The sequence below is a fragment of the Urocampus carinirostris genome, chromosome 4, assembly GCF_059441175.1.
Source record: "Urocampus carinirostris isolate Australia breed hairy pipefish chromosome 4, RoL_Ucar_1.0, whole genome shotgun sequence".
Taxonomy (NCBI): Eukaryota; Metazoa; Chordata; class Actinopteri; order Syngnathiformes; family Syngnathidae; genus Urocampus; species Urocampus carinirostris.
Genome location: NC_142352.1, coordinates 15157518 through 15173250, shown reverse-complemented (window position 1 = coordinate 15173250; position 15733 = coordinate 15157518). Strand labels below are relative to the sequence as shown.

Here is a 15733-nt window from a genome sequence, read left to right as displayed (position 1 = left end):
TAAATTACAATGTGTGTTTATGTAAGTCTTCCTGTCAACCTGAAACCTCTCCACAAAATCGTCTCTTAACATTTGAAAGTGTCCCCAAACGCATCTTTTACTTTTCACCCAAGATGCACCTGTCCAAACGTACCGTATAGCCATTTTGTTGTGTAAGCTAGCAAAACAAAAATAAACACTGTGACAACAACATCACGGACTTGCAATACAAACTTGTGTCTAATGTAGTTCTCATTTAAAAAAAAATGTTCAAACCAAACCAATCTGTGAGTCGTCAAACGTTATGCGGGTTAGCAATGACGCTAACATGTCGCGGTGACAGTCCGAGGTACGCTCCAGTTCCAGAGGCACACTTTTGGCTAGCTGACGGCTCTTTTTTCTTGTATTTGCTGGACTAACCGATTGTTTTTCGAGCAGATGTGCTGCAAGCAGACTGGCAGGTCTGCTCTCAACCAAAGATAACAAAGATTAAGGAATCAGTTTAATACGATCATATCTTTGCAACTAGGCAATTCTTGAAAAGTTGTTCAAAAAACTTGCAAGCAACAAGCGTTCGTAAAGCTTTAGTGCTAATCTGATCATGGCGGAAGACACCAGACAGGAGAAACGGGCCAACTTCTCGGCTTTAACGGACACCAACGGGATGAGCAGGACATCTTCCATGTCGCATGGGAAATCTGCAGCTTCCAAGAAATTAGTCATAAAAAATTTCAAAGGTATTGCATTCAACAGTATGATATTGAGCCCATTGGTTATTTTATGACTACGTGATATTTTTTAACTGGTGTGCATTCTTTGCAGATGCAGTACATTTTATAAATACTCAAGTATCTGAAATGTGCAGCTTTAGATCATGCAAATGTTGTTGTTATGCAAATATTTGGTTTATGACGTAACGTTTAGTGACCTGTATATTATATTACCTTACCCAGAAACATATTTTAGTGTCAAGAAATATGACATGAATCCGTTCTTATCGTTATGTGCACTTGCCGTCTGGCAGTTATGGAAAACTATGGTAATTTGCAAATGCGTTCCGAACACCTCGTACCCAGATAAAAACATTTCAAAAATATAACGGAATATAGTTAGTACTACAGATGTTTAACATACGTGCATTTAATTGAATAAATGGATAAATAGATATACATGGTAAGGAAAAGTGTGATTTGATTTACCTTTTGTGTGACCCGACTCGACCTGGTTGAATTGAGTAGCGGGATAATGCTGCGATTTTAACTGACTTAAAATTTCCCCTTGGAAGGATTATCACCCCCTTTTGCTTTAATTTCCTCTTCATTTTTAATAATATTCCCGTCGATTGTTAATGGCCATGCAAAGAGAGTAGTGATTGGTATTTCTTAATAATCACTTCATTTCCATGGCCACACGTTTTTGCTTCTCCTTTTAGCATCGCAAGGTTAAACTCATGTCTAAGTGCTAATCAATTTTGTAAACCGTAAATCACTTTGATGATTTTGTATTGTTTTTTTATGATTACAGACCGACCGAAGTTAGCTGAAAACTACACCGAGGATACTTGGTTGAAACTTCAAGATGCAGTTAGTGCCATCCAAAACAGCACTTCCATCAAGTACAGCCTTGAAGAGCTTTATCAGGTTTACTTTCATTTTATTGTTGAAGAAAGTTGACATTCTGTCATTTTGTCTTGATTAACATTAACATTATGTAGAGTATTTTCTCCCTGTATTGATTGCCCGACCCTTATATTTATTTTGTCTTAATTCTTTTTTGTTAAAGGCAGTGGAGAACATGTGCACGTATAAAGTCTCACACACATTGTACAAGCAGCTACGGCAGGTCTGTGAGGATCACGTGAAGGCCCAGATCTACCAGTTCAGAGGATATCCTTCTATCGGGCATGCATAACTGCAGAAATATGTATTCATGTAAATATGTATGGCAAAAACTAAAATATCTCAAAATATTAAAATATCATGAAAATGTCTACTAGTATGCTGTAAGCCATAATCAGCAGTATTCAAATAGTATAAGGTTTGCAATATTTCAGTTGATTTGTAAGAAATCCAGAATGTTCAGAATAAAGAACTTAATCACAATGTTCACATTTTCTGGAAAAAACCTGTATATCAGAATTACCTAAGCTATATTTTCCTTAATATAATGCTCACAGAGTCTTTGGACAACCTTTCTTTCCTAAAAAGGATGAATCGCTGTTGGTTGGATCATTGCCGACAAACTGTAATGTTTACTCAGACTTTCCACTTTTTACGCCATGGTAAGTTTTAAGTATAAATGTGTGTTGTTGTTTTTTTATAGATAATGATACGAAGCATCTTCCTCTTCCTGGATCGCACCTATGTGCTGCAAAGTTCCTTGCTCCCATCCATCTGGTAACTGTGACTCATGTATGGTAGACCCCCGGGATAGGGTGTCCCCGACTCCCTGCCATAGCACATTATTACTTTACAGTGCGGGATATGATTTGACCCCTTGTTACAGCATTTTCCCCACTATGCAACATGATCAACAAGTATTTTGCTTGGCCAGAACTTATGAAAGTCAAACTTTGCAATGTTTGTGACCATGATTCTAAGAAGTCTCTGCTATTGGTGGACTTCATAGAAAATGAAGGCCACAGTATCATGAAAATGCTATATGCTATTGGTTGAACTACCTCCCACAGTGCCCCCCCCCTTTCCCTCTCACTCTTTCTCCCTCTCTCTGATAACATATACATTGTACTTATGTAGGGATCAGAATTTTCCGCGGAGCCGCGGATTTCCGCTGTTTTTGAACCCCAAAGGTCATTCCCGTAAATCGTCTAAATTCGATGAGAAAATATTTTGGGGGGGTGAGGTATGATACGTGACTGTTTCATCACCCCAAGTTAGCAGTTAGAGATCGCGAGAAAAATCGGCAAAAAGACGCGCAGCGCATTAGATCTATAACACACAACAAATAGATGACTCCTACCATTGGTCGATAGGTTCGCTGATAACCAATCAGCGGAGCTTTTGTTCAGAGCATTGGCTTTCTCAAACATGGCGCTCCTTCCGGTCTTTTCAAACGGTGAAATGAGTGTTTGAAAAAGTAAATATGAAAATACTAAGAAAAGAAGACGAGGCTTTTGTCTCCGAGATTGATAAAGGAATCAAGAATAAATTTAAGTGGTCACGGCTGGAGAAGACTGTCACAGACTGACATGTATTTTCTTTAAGCATGTTCAGTTTGTGCATTCTATTTTCAAATTAATGATGAATGGTTATTAATGTATATATTTTCATATATATTGTTGATTAGTAGCTAAATACAAGGTCCATCTTCATCATCAAAACACAACAACAATGGTGATGGTTGTAACATTGTAATCCCCCAATTGTTTTAAACATCTTAAAACTGAAAAAAATACATGGTTTCTGTTTTGTTGGATTTAATTCATTCTAGTGCAATTTTCACATAGCAAATAAGATAAATGCCGTTGGCTTCGGGTGGGTTTGCCCCCCTGAGCCCCCCACCGGGCTCCGCCCTGGACCTGGCCGGGGCCTGCGGCCCCTGGACCCTGGCTATTTCAGCTGAAAATGAAAATCTCCATTCTGATCCCTGCTTATGATATTCTATTTTGTTATTTAATGTTTTATCTGGGATACCAGGGGTTCAGAACACATTAGCTAATTATGATTGGTGGCTCAAGACCTACTTTTTTGATATGACATTTAAGTGATTATTTTCATCTAGTTTGATTTGTCTAACTCCTAACCTTTTACCGTAACATACTTAAGGGTTTGGCATTGGACACACAGGTTGGGTGTTGGTAAATAACTAAAAATTCTGAGGCCATCTGCTGCAATCCCTATCAGTGTGGATATGCCCCCCTCAGCTCCCTTTCCTCAAATGGTTAATCTGTGCCTGGCCGTAATCATATTTTATTTCTATTTCTGTTTGTTTAAGTTTTTATAGTATTTTAACTATTGTGTGTGTGCGTGTGTTTCGTGTCTAGGTTGTTGGGTGGGGAGAAAGGAGGGGATTTTATTACCTTATTGTACACTGAATGTTTTATACATCACTTTGAGTGGCAATTTATTGCCTGAAAAGTGCTTTACAAATAAATTTGATTTACTAGGTTTCTATCATCCCCTATACGCAAATTTCACTTTCCTATCCCCACCTCAGAAAGGACTCGTGTCATATCCCGGGGGTCTTCCTGTACTCACTTTTTTAAAGTGAATGATAAGAATTAAAGTTATTTGTGTCTTCTAGGGATAGTGGTCTGGAACTCTTCCGTATCCACATCGTCAGTGATAGTCTCGTCCAGAAGCGTACAGTAGATGGCATATTGGAGCAGATCGAACTCGAGCGCAATGGCGAAACAGCTGACAGAAGTTTGTTGAGAAGCCTGCTGGGAATGTTGTCGGACCTCCAGGTAGACAATCAGTTACTAAACACACTGAAAGCGTCCCGTTTTATTTTTGTCCAATGGTTTTCTAGGTTTATAAAGTGTGTTTCGAAGAGAGATTTTTGTTTGAAACCAACCGCTTGTACGCCGCAGAAGGACAGCGTTTAATGCAAGACAGAGATGTGAGTGAAGCAGAAAAATAATTAATTTGTAATAGAGTTACTATTTGGCACGATTTTATTTTTGTTGCAACCAGGTGCCCGAGTATTTGCACCATGTGGCTCGCCGATTGGAGGAGGAGAATGAGCGTATCGTGAGCTACCTCGACCAAAGCACCCAGTAATAGTTGCATCTATGTTGTCAAAATATATCGCTAGAGAGTTATATGTATAAAATAGAGAACATATGTACCTGTATGTACAAACATCAAGCCATTGCCTTTAAACGGAAATAAGTCTGGGTAGAAGGTAGAGGAATCTTGTTAGTAAACCTTCAACTCTTTTTAAATCTTCATTTCTCAATCCCATTATTTCCTCTTTTCCCCTCCCCCTTCCACTTCTTTGGTTAAGGCAAAGGAAAGATTCTTGTAGGAATTAGGAAATTCGTTCTGCCTACCACATCATCACTTTGAGCTGTGTTTGGTGTGACGTGACTTATGCTTAAATGTTTGTAACATTTGACTTCGTTACAACAACATGTTGCAGTGTTTTATTTGTAAAAGAAATAAGTATGCTGCTACACAAGTAGCGCGCTTCCATCTTCTTTATTCTTCCTCGTCTTCATTGCTGAGCCTTCTCATGCGCCTCTGTGATTTTCCTTGCTCTTCTTGCAGTACCTTCTGTAGGAATGCCATAACACAACACAACATCTACAATTGGTTTATTCCCTCCCCAAGATTACTTCTTGCCGGTCAGTAATGCCGAAGGGGAGTGGCTAAGGGAAAGCTAGGGCGTTCCAGAGCGGACTTTGTAAAAACGGGCTCATGTCCCTTACTCTGTGCTTGGTGGAGGATTTGGACTTTCTTACTCTAATTGTGAACACAATTGGCTATGATAGATAATAAAGTTGAGGGGAAGCAGGCGCAATGGGATTGAGCTATAGTCTGACATTCCAAATGGTATTGAAACAGGAAAATAGCATGTTTTTTAATGTTCGACTGTGAGGAAAAAAAATGTACAGTCAATGCACATAAACGTCTGATATCCTATGCTTTTTTTGCACATACTTTGTACAGTTTTAATGTTTTCTTTGCTATTTTGTAGGAGACCTCTTATTAACTGTGTCGAGAAACAACTTTTGGGAGAGCACATGACTGCAATACTGCAAAAGGGTATGTTGCACCCCCAAAAAATATTTATACATGTGCATTTCATTAATGCAGAAGTGTTTAGCATCCATTTTTTCTGATTAACTTGTTTACAGACCTTACTTTTTGACAAATTCGTTTATCGTCTGTTTTAGTGAATAGTTTTCTGTTTTTCCCCAAAAAATCGGCCCTGTTTTCTTTTTGATATTTTTTCAGTTATTCAAATACAGTACTATTTTTTTGTGAGAAACGAATGGGTTTTTTTTAAACTGAAGAAAACAACATTCCAAAACCCAGAAAAAATATCCTGATAGACATAATAAACTATTTCAAATACAAAATGTCTTGAGTAAAATGTTCTTTAGAAAAAAAGTAAAATATTTCCCCAAAATATTTAAAATCAGAGTAAAATGTATACAACAAATCAGTCTTTTAACAAAAAAAGAGACAGACTCCTTAAAAACTCAAGAACAGGATTCTTATTTATTTTATTTTATTTTTCAAATAAATGCAATCCGCTTCTGTATCAAATAGTATAAAACTTTGGTAATGATGGTTCCATTTTCATAGGTTTGAGCATTCTGTTGGACGGGAATCGTGTCACAGAGTTGGCCCTGCTTTACCAACTACTCAGCAAAGTGAAGGGAGGATTACCCGAGTTATTGCAGTTTTGGAGGGACTACATCAAGGTGTGCACAACGCAGGACACACACGATGTTGTTGTCTTTCTAAGAGTTTTTCCTTCTCAATAGACCTTTGGTGGAGAGATTGTCTGCGCACCAGATAAAGACAAGGACATGGTACAAGATCTGCTAGACTTTAAGGACAAGATGGACAACGTAGCTCAGAGGTGCTTCGCACGGAATGAGGGATTTATCAATGCCTTGAAAGAAGCCTTTGAGACCTTTATCAACAAAAGACCCAACAAACCTGCAGAACTCATCGGTAGGTTGGACTTAAGAATGAATATGAAGTTATAGCTTCACTGAACTCATAAAGGTATGATTTGTATATAAAACATTAAAAAATAACCATTATATTTTTTTCTTTTTCAGCTAAATATGTAGATTCCAAGTTAAGAGCTGGTAATAAAGAGGCTACAGAGGAAGAGCTCGAGAGAATTCTTGACAAGATAATGATCATATTCCGCTTCATCCATGGTGGGTTACACATTTGTGATTTTTTGAAGATCTATTTGACGAAGGAAGTTTGCTGAGAATTCAGATTTTTTTTTCCCTTTTACAAAGCAGAGGGTAACTCAAACCAAGGAAAGGTGTTAATTCTTATAGATTTATTTTCTTTCCCTTCCTTTCCTGCTCTTTCCTTCTTTTCTTCTTTCCTTTTTTTCTTTTTTTAAATCACTTTCGCTCTTTCTCATTCTTCACTCATTCTTTATTATTATCTTTCTTTCTCTCTTACTCTTCTGTCTCTTTCTTTCTCTCATTCTGTCATTCTCTCATTCTGTCATTTTTTTCATTCTCTCTCTTTCTCTCTCCCTCTTTCTCTCTCTGTCTTTTTTCTTTATTGTTTTTCTTTTTTTTCTTTCTTTATTTTTCTCTTTTTGTCTTTCTTTCTCTTTTTGTCTTTTTTTCTTTTCCTCTTTCCTTCCTTTCTTTTTGAAGTCCCCGTCTTCTCTGTTGCCATGGTCACTCATCAAATTGGAACTCCACGAACATTGTCTTTAATACGTCCGGGTCATCCAGTTAAAAAAACTCTGACGGGAATTAACTTACTCATAACCTGGAACCTAAAACCCAGTGTTTTCTAACTCCGGGATGGCCCAATTCAAAGGTTATGGTTAGGATTAGTGTTTGTTGAACGTCTTTTGTGACGTGGACTCCAGATTATTTGAATTTAGGTAGGAACATTATGTATCAGAAAAAAAAATATTTACTTGATAAAGTGCATTGTCAAACATGTCTTTACCCTCAATATTTTCCAAACAGCGTGTTTTCTTGCTCTCTGTTCTAGGAAAAGATGTGTTTGAGGCGTTTTATAAGAAAGACTTGGCCAAACGACTTTTGGTAGGCAAGAGTGCTTCTGTAGATGCTGAGAAGTCCATGCTGTCCAAGCTAAAGCATGGTGAGTTTGTAGTCCATAAGTCCCCGGTATAAGTATCAGAAATACAGCCATGTTTTATCTTACTAAGATGCCTTTAAAGATATTTTCGAGCATCACACAGTTCAGAAGGTTTTTTTTCTAATCTTTGGGGTGTTGAATGTGCACAGAATGCGGAGCTGCATTTACAAGTAAGCTCGAAGGCATGTTCAAGGACATGGAACTCTCCAAAGACATTATGATTCAGTTCAAACAGGTAATCACATTCTTTATCATCATGTAGACTCTTTGCATGTTGTACGGATTTGTCAATACAATTGTGGTGTTTCCTCCCAGTACATGCAAAACCAGACTGAACCAAGCAACATTGAGCTGACGGTCAACATTCTAACCATGGGCTACTGGCCTTCTTACTTGCCCATGGAGGTCCACTTGCCCCCAGAAGTAAGTAGATACCTAATTGTTTCTTAACCAATAAATCCATACTAATATTTATACAAAATCTAAAGGAAACCCCAGGGATATGACATTAAAGTTTCATATAGTAGTGGACAGAAATCTCCGACAATTATGACTCTACTGTTGTTGAGACACTCAAGGCGCCTAAGGTAATCCTTAGTAGCGCTAGACTCGCTCGTGGGAGGCTCCGTAGTTCTCCGAAAGAGAGAGGGCTGCGACTGTCCTGTGCCGCCAGGCCTGACGGTGTGTGACCCAAGCATACGAAGCCTCTGAAGTCCTTAGTACGTTCGGACAGGCCGGTGCATGATTTATGGAAGCCCCGTGGGCAGGTAGTACAGGTGATTGGGGTGTGGTCGCAGCGAATGGTTTGAAAGCACCACTGGCATTTGGACTGGGGGCCAGGGTTGCTCTTGAAGTCGCCCGCCCTAAGAAGAACAGAGAGTAGAAGAGAGAGAGAAAGAGAGGGACAGATAGAAAGAGAGAAAGACAGACAGAGTAAAACGCAAAAAGGGGGAAAAGAGAGATAGAGGAGGGGAGAGAGTAGGAAAGAGGAATAGAGAAAATGAGAGACAAAGAAGGAGAGAGGACCAAGAAAGATAGAGAGAGCGAGTCTGAGTGGATTGAGTTGGATTCGTAAGGGAGAGAGCCCTTCGCAGGACACCACGGGAAGGTTCCTAGTCTTTGTCCTGCTGACTCTACTGTACTTTATAAGTACTCCTACATCGAATCTTGAATGCTAATCAATCATATTTGACTTTCCTTTTTTCAGATGATAAAACTCCAGGAAGTGTTCAAGTTGTTCTACTTGGGGAAGCACAGTGGAAGAAAGCTGCAGTGGCAGCACACGCTCGGCCATGCTGTACTAAAGGCAGAGTTTAAAGAAGTAAGTTTTTACATTAACAATAAAACTCTGCTTTTTTTGTAAACATCATTCATCATCATGTAGGGAAAGAAGGAGCTACAGGTCTCCTTGTTCCAGACTTTAGTGCTGCTGATGTTCACAGAGGGAGAGGAATTCAGCATGGAAGAAATTGGTAGTGCCACTGGTATAGGTCAGTGATATTTAATTTCTAAATTATTGTAGATCCCTGGGGTACGGGGTCCCCGCCTTTTCAGTTTACGGTGCGAAATAAGATTTTTTTGGGCCCCACTGAGCGCATTTTCCTCACTATACAACATCAACCACAAGTTATTTTGCCTACTTAAAATTCGACCTTCGCGTTTCGTAGTTATGACAAGTCTCTAAGATGCTTGTCTGCTATTGGTTGACATCATATTAAATGCAGTTTTGCTTTAGATTTGCGTCAGAAATGTGAAAATGCTGAAAAGCTATTGGCTGAATCACCTCACACAATGCCTTTGTCTATTTTCCATTGAATTTTAAATTTTATGTGCTTTATAACGGCTTTACACGCCATATTTTCATACTGCATTCATGAGCAATTGGTCCCAAAAAGTTTTGCAGTGATGCTCAAAACATTATAGCCTTGGACACAAAGCCTCCGATTTTCAAGAAATATGAAGAAGTCATGTGAAAATGCTACCCTTGCTAAGTTGCATGGCTGTAACCAATCAAAGATTGGGACTTTTATTGAAAAAAAGAAGGTGAGTAAATCTTCAAAGCGCATGACAAACCTCACCATTTGAAGTTTTAAAATCAATTTAATCCGATTACGCTGTTCCGTCAACCCCCCATCCCCCTTACTCTGCATCCACCCACTACTCCACTTGACCAGCTCTGGTCGTGTCACCAAAGGTGACTCAAATATCGTTTCTCATTTGTAATATTATTTAATCACAAAGACATATTAAAAATAAACAGTACTTACCATATACAATTTTTAAAAAAATGTTTTTATCCGTGGTACCATTGGTTTGAAAGGCATTTTTCATTTGGCAGAGGTTTCTATCCCCCACTATACGGCAATATCCCCACCTCAGAATGAATTCATGTCGTACGTCTTGGGTCTACAGTATTTAGAAGGCTCGAGTGTTACTTTATTTTACTCTAGAAATGTTCTTTCCCATTGCAGAGGAGGCCGAGCTCATGCGTACATTGCAGTCTTTAGCCTGCGGGAAAGCTCGCGTCCTCAACAAGATTCCACGAGGAAAAGATGTGGAGACTGGAGACCGTTTCAATTTCAATTATGACTTTAAACATAAGCTTTTCCGCATCAAAATCAACCAGATTCAAATGAAAGAAACGGTGAGAACGATGTTTGTGTATGGCAAACCCCCAAATCGGTGCAATTTTGGTATGAAGTAACTTTTTTTTTCATGCAGGTCGAAGAGCAGGTGAGCACCACAGAGCGAGTGTTCCAAGATCGGCAATATCAGATCGATGCAGCGGTGGTGCGCATCATGAAGATGAGGAAAACCCTCAGTCACAATTTACTTGTGTCCGAACTCTACAACCAGTTGAAGTTCCCAGTCAAGGTGAATAGTCTTAACATTGTGATGCATCGAAATGAGAGTTTGGGGCCGAAACCCAAAAATGTTAAAAGTTTGGATGAAACTAAATCAACAAAACAGACCAATAAATTCAAAACGTTTATTTAGCACTGACAATACAAAATGATAAATATCTGACTCCCATTTTACTAGATGATGATCATAAATTCACTCAAAAATTGCTCAATCCTGAGGACACTATAGAATGATGAAAACTGAAAATAAAAAGTTGGGGCCTTTAGGCTGAAAAACTGAAACAAAGAAATATAATTTATTTTTTAAATACATATATCATTTATATTTTGCTCTAACTTGTGAAAAGAACTACAACATACATTGATAATTAAATAACTGGCTTATTACTAGATGCTGATTTAAGGTACGTATTTTTTTTTAAATTCTCATAAAACACAAAAATGCACTCAAGTGCCAAAAAGAAACCTTGTTGGACATCAAAGTTATACAGAGGAAGTAAAACTGCTGAGGGATCTGGAATGCAAATAACTCAAGCTGGTTCTTTGTACTTTGAGTAAATATTAGACGGAAAAAAATAACTTGTAACTTGGGGCCTTTTAATTTTTAATTCACAGGAAAATGAATAGTGGCAGAAAAAGGGAGTAGGAAGTTCCTGATGATGATGATGGTGGGGTAGTTGGTGCAGTGTAATGCAACAGTCACACTCACGTATTTGCCAAAATTATTTAATAATAATAGTCGAAACATTGGTGCAATTCTAATGATTAAATCTTGATCCAATGTCTACTGATAAAGCTCAGTCACCTCTCAAAAACTGCTCTCTTCTGTAGCCTGGCGACCTGAAAAAACGCATCGAGTCCCTGATTGACAGAGACTACATGGAACGGGACAAGGAATCCCCTAACCAGTACCATTATGTCGCCTGAGGGGGGCATCAATACGGAGCCATTGTTCCTACCAAGTGGTCATTATCCTTCAGCCGCCAAGTTTCTTCTTGGTGCAGCATCCTGATTACCCATTGATCCCGAGAGTCAGGACTTGGCTGGGTTTTCTCATGTCTCAGACTGCTCTGGGGTCTGCCACGGAAATCTGAGGAAGCTGGAGGAGTGACCTCGGTCTTTTTGTTTGGTTTACAGTGACGTAAAAAAATATTTGCCCCCTTCCTGAATTCTGTGTTTTTGGCATAATTATCACTCACAAAAGTTTCATATCATTAAACCAATTTTATTATCACTTGGATATAACACAAGTAAAATCAAAATGCAGTTTTGAAATGTCTGTTCTTTTTTTATAAAGGAACAAAATAATCAAAACCTAGCTGGCCCTGTTTGAAAAAGTAATTGCCCCCTTTGTTAAATCACAAAGTACCGGTAACTGTGGCTAACCATAGTTTTGGGAAAGCTGAGTTCCACACGCCACCCCTAATATTGATTGTAGCCACCTGTGTTGAATCAAGGAATTACTTAAATTTAATTTGTTAGACAAAGTGAAATGGGCTACAAAATATCAAGAACACAGTAGACATGCCATGATCCAAAGTCAAGTCATTTTTATTTGTATAGCCCTTAATCACAAAGAGTCTGGAAGGGCTGCACAGGTTATTGCACAGACTATTATATCAGACTATTATTACACTATCCCCTGATCTGAAACCAACATGAGGGCAAGGAAAAACTCAAAAACCTTAACATGAGGAAAACGAAGGAACCTTGAGAAGGGACCGCACATGTGGTAATCCCCCTTTCAGGATGACCAGGCTGCAATGGATGTTGCAATTACAAATAATAAAGAGATTGTCAACCAAAAATATAGGTTATTCATATGCTATAGAGTAGAAGTGTGTTTTAAGCTTAGATTTAAACATTTCCACTGAGGTTGCAGGGAAGAGCATTCCACAGCACCGGTGCCCGGATGGAGAACGCTCTCAAATGCGCGGAACACTTCTTGGCTCTTGGGATCAACAGCAGACCAGCGCTTTCAGAACCAAGGCTCCGGACCGGAACATAGGGGGAAATCAAATCCGAAAGATATGAGGGAGCAAGTCCATGTATGATTTTGTATAATACCAAGAGAACCTTGAATTCACATCTTAGGCTAACAGTGAGCCAATTGAAATCTATCCACCTGGAAAAGGTCGCAAAGCCATTTCCAAAGCTGTAAGGCTCCAGCAAACCACCGTCAGTGCCTTTATGAACAAATGGGGAAATATGGAACAGTGGCAAACCTTCCCAGGAGTAGTTGACCAACAAAGATAACCCCAAGAGTGCGACTATGGCTCATCCAGGAAGTTACAAAAGAACCTCAAAAACCATCCAAGGAAACTGTAGGCCTCGCTGGCGTCGGTTAAGATCAATGTTCATGACTCAATTTTAAGACACTGGCTAAAAATGGCATCCATGAGAGAAATCCCAGACAAAAATCATTGCTGTCACCAAAGAACACAAAAGGTTCTCTCACATTTGCTAAAAAGCATCATAATGGTCCTCAAGACTTTTGGAGAAACATTCTGTGGACTGATGTGTCATGAATTGAACTTTTTGGAAAGTGTGCAAGCCGTTAGTTACCTTTGGCAACCGCAAGTCCACCTCTGAATGGCTCAAATAAAATGAAGCGTCTAATCAAAGTCCAGATTCAAATCCAATTGAGATGCTGTGGTGTGATCTTAAACGGGCAGTTCATGCTAGAAAACCCTCCAATAAGGCAGATTTGAAACACTTTTGCAAAAAAGAATGAGCCCAAATTCCTCCACAGTATTGTGAAAGACTCATTAGTTATTGTAAACGTTTGATTTCTGTTATCAAGTCAAGTCACATTTATTTATGACGCCCTTAATCACAAAAATGTCTCAAAGGACTGCACAGGATTACAATTGCACAATTACCTGATTTTAAACCAGCATGCGGGCAAGGAACAACTCAAAACCTCAGTGTGAGGAAAAAAGAGAAACCTTGAGAAAGGACCTCACATGTGGTAATCCCCCTATCACTGCCAAAGTTGGCCCAACTCGCTATTATGTTCAGGGGGCATTTTCACATCGCACCAGATTATTGATTATTTATTTCCCTTTCTAAATTGAATCAATATTTCAAAACTGCATTTTTTATTTCCTTGGTTGTCTCTGTGTGATATTAAAATTGGTTTGATTATTTGAAACTTTTGTGAGCAATAGATATGCAAAAAACACTGAAATCAAGAAGGGAGCAAGTACTTTTTCACGGCGCTGTAAATACGAAGAAAGATAAGCACTTTCCTTTGCTTCATTTTTGATTTACTGGTGTGGAGGATACTATTTTCTGTTTTGTTTTCTGTCTTGATTTTTGTGTTTTTTTGTTTTTTCTTTAAAAGTGTTTTTTTTTTTTTAATCACATTCGTTATATATCACTTTTAAGTGTTTTATTTGCTCCCCATCAATTTGTGTTGGTTTTCCTTTAAACATACAATATTGTTAGAAATAGGAAAGAAAAATATTGTGATGACAATGCACTTGAAGCAATTTGAGATATTTTTAAAAATGTTTCTAGAACCAAAATGCCGAAAAATTGTTTATTTTTTTGTTTAGAATCAGACTCCTGTCAATGTTACAAGGACAACATCAATAAATGCATATTTGTCTGGGGAGAATTCACTCTTGTGTGTTGTGTGGATCGAGTAGCACTCCAGCAATATATATATATATATATATATATATATATATATATATATAATATGCATGGCGGCTGAGTGTTAAGCACGTCCTTCTGTGCGGAGTTTGCATGGTCTCCCCGTGGGTTTCCAAAAACATGCATGTCAGGTTATTTGGCCGGTCAAAATTGCCCCTAGAGGGGAGAATGAGTGAGTGAGTTGTCTGTTTGTGTGTGCCCTGCAACTGGCTGGCAACCAGTTCAGGGTGTCTCCTGCTTACTGCCAGAAGATAGCTGGGATGGGCTCCAGCACCATCCCGACCCTACTCAGGATAAGTAATGCAGATAATGGATATATATATATATATATATATATATATATATATATATATATATATATACAAGGCTTTCCTCTTAATTCATGGGTGTGCACATCTCCAATGACCTCTCCTGGTCTCTCAACACCAGAATTGTGGTAGGGGTGGCCCATTAGCGACTGCACTATCTGAGAGTGTTCAGGAAAATCAACAATTTCTGGTTCTTGCATCAATTTATTCAGATATATAAATCTCCTTCCAACTCATTTCGAGCTCAGTTAAAGAAGCCTCTTTTCATCTCCAGCCAGCGTATCCGATTTCCTTCTGGGGGACACCAACTTTTGAGAATACACTACAGGTGCGATGCATAAAAATCTTGGGCCACATTTGCACCCCTCCCCAAAAGTGTTTATGTGTGTGTAGTGCCCTATATGTGATTATTTACAAAATGTATATGCAAAGTAGTGACCCAGGAAGTGGAATGACCAGTAAGGCATCACACTGCCGGGCGGGAGGAGGAACACCACCTGCGCCAGCTACAACCCACGTTAGCCTGCACAATGATGCTGCTAATGTCATTGCACTATTAAAGAAATTCCAGGCCATGGAGATGCCATGCTACAAGAAACCTCTAGGCATCAGCTACTTAGCCCATGTGACAAACAACACGGTGAGCAACACCATCAGAGGGCTTAACTGACCCTATCAAGAACTGTTGACGAAAATTGCAGTGGTGTGGTCACGTCACAAGACATCAGGATTGGCCAAGATCATTTTCCAGGGCACAGTCCAAGGGGGCAGGAGGAGAGGAAGACCTAAAAATAACTGGGCGGACAACATTAAGGAATGGACTGGTGCCAACTTTGCCACGGCCCAAAAACAGGCCAGGAACTTCAACAGTGGGGAAAGTTGTCCAGAGATGCGTCCTCATTGGTGCCCCGACGACCTATACGGTTAAAGCATCCATTAACCGTGATTTTATTATTTACTTACAAACCAAGCCAGTCTACAGCCACATGAGCTGGATGACAATAGTTTTTTGGGGGCGGAGGGAATAAAAAGTGCTCTGCACATAAGGGTAAAAATGATATACACACAGTCCAAAAAATGCTCACACCTGGCAAAAGTTCAAGTCCAGGATCGATTAAAGACAGGTTTCGAGAAACAT

The 15733-nt window shown here is 39.1% G+C and overlaps 1 protein-coding gene across 2 annotated transcripts; it reads left to right on the top strand.

The window, feature by feature from the left end:
- The first annotated feature begins 125 nt into the window (after positions 1 to 125).
- On the top strand, positions 126 to 14253 carry cul4a (cullin 4A). 2 transcript variants are annotated; one of them, XM_088333751.1, is made up of 21 exons: positions 126 to 328; positions 418 to 716; positions 1504 to 1619; positions 1762 to 1866; positions 2155 to 2223; positions 2302 to 2375; positions 4243 to 4405; positions 4471 to 4560; positions 4635 to 4717; positions 5641 to 5708; positions 6255 to 6373; positions 6437 to 6629; positions 6740 to 6844; positions 7656 to 7766; positions 7913 to 7998; positions 8079 to 8186; positions 8971 to 9084; positions 9148 to 9253; positions 10235 to 10407; positions 10485 to 10637; positions 11459 to 14253. In XM_088333751.1, exons 2-21 carry the CDS (start codon positions 581 to 583, stop codon positions 11552 to 11554), a joined length of 2268 nt encoding a protein of 755 aa, XP_088189877.1. In that variant the 5' UTR covers positions 126 to 328; positions 418 to 580; the 3' UTR covers positions 11555 to 14253. The 2 variants fall into 2 exon arrangements, with proteins under 2 accessions (XP_088189877.1, XP_088189876.1); XM_088333750.1 differs by having other exon boundaries at positions 126 to 716.
- Positions 14254 to 15733: the final 1480 nt, after the last annotated feature.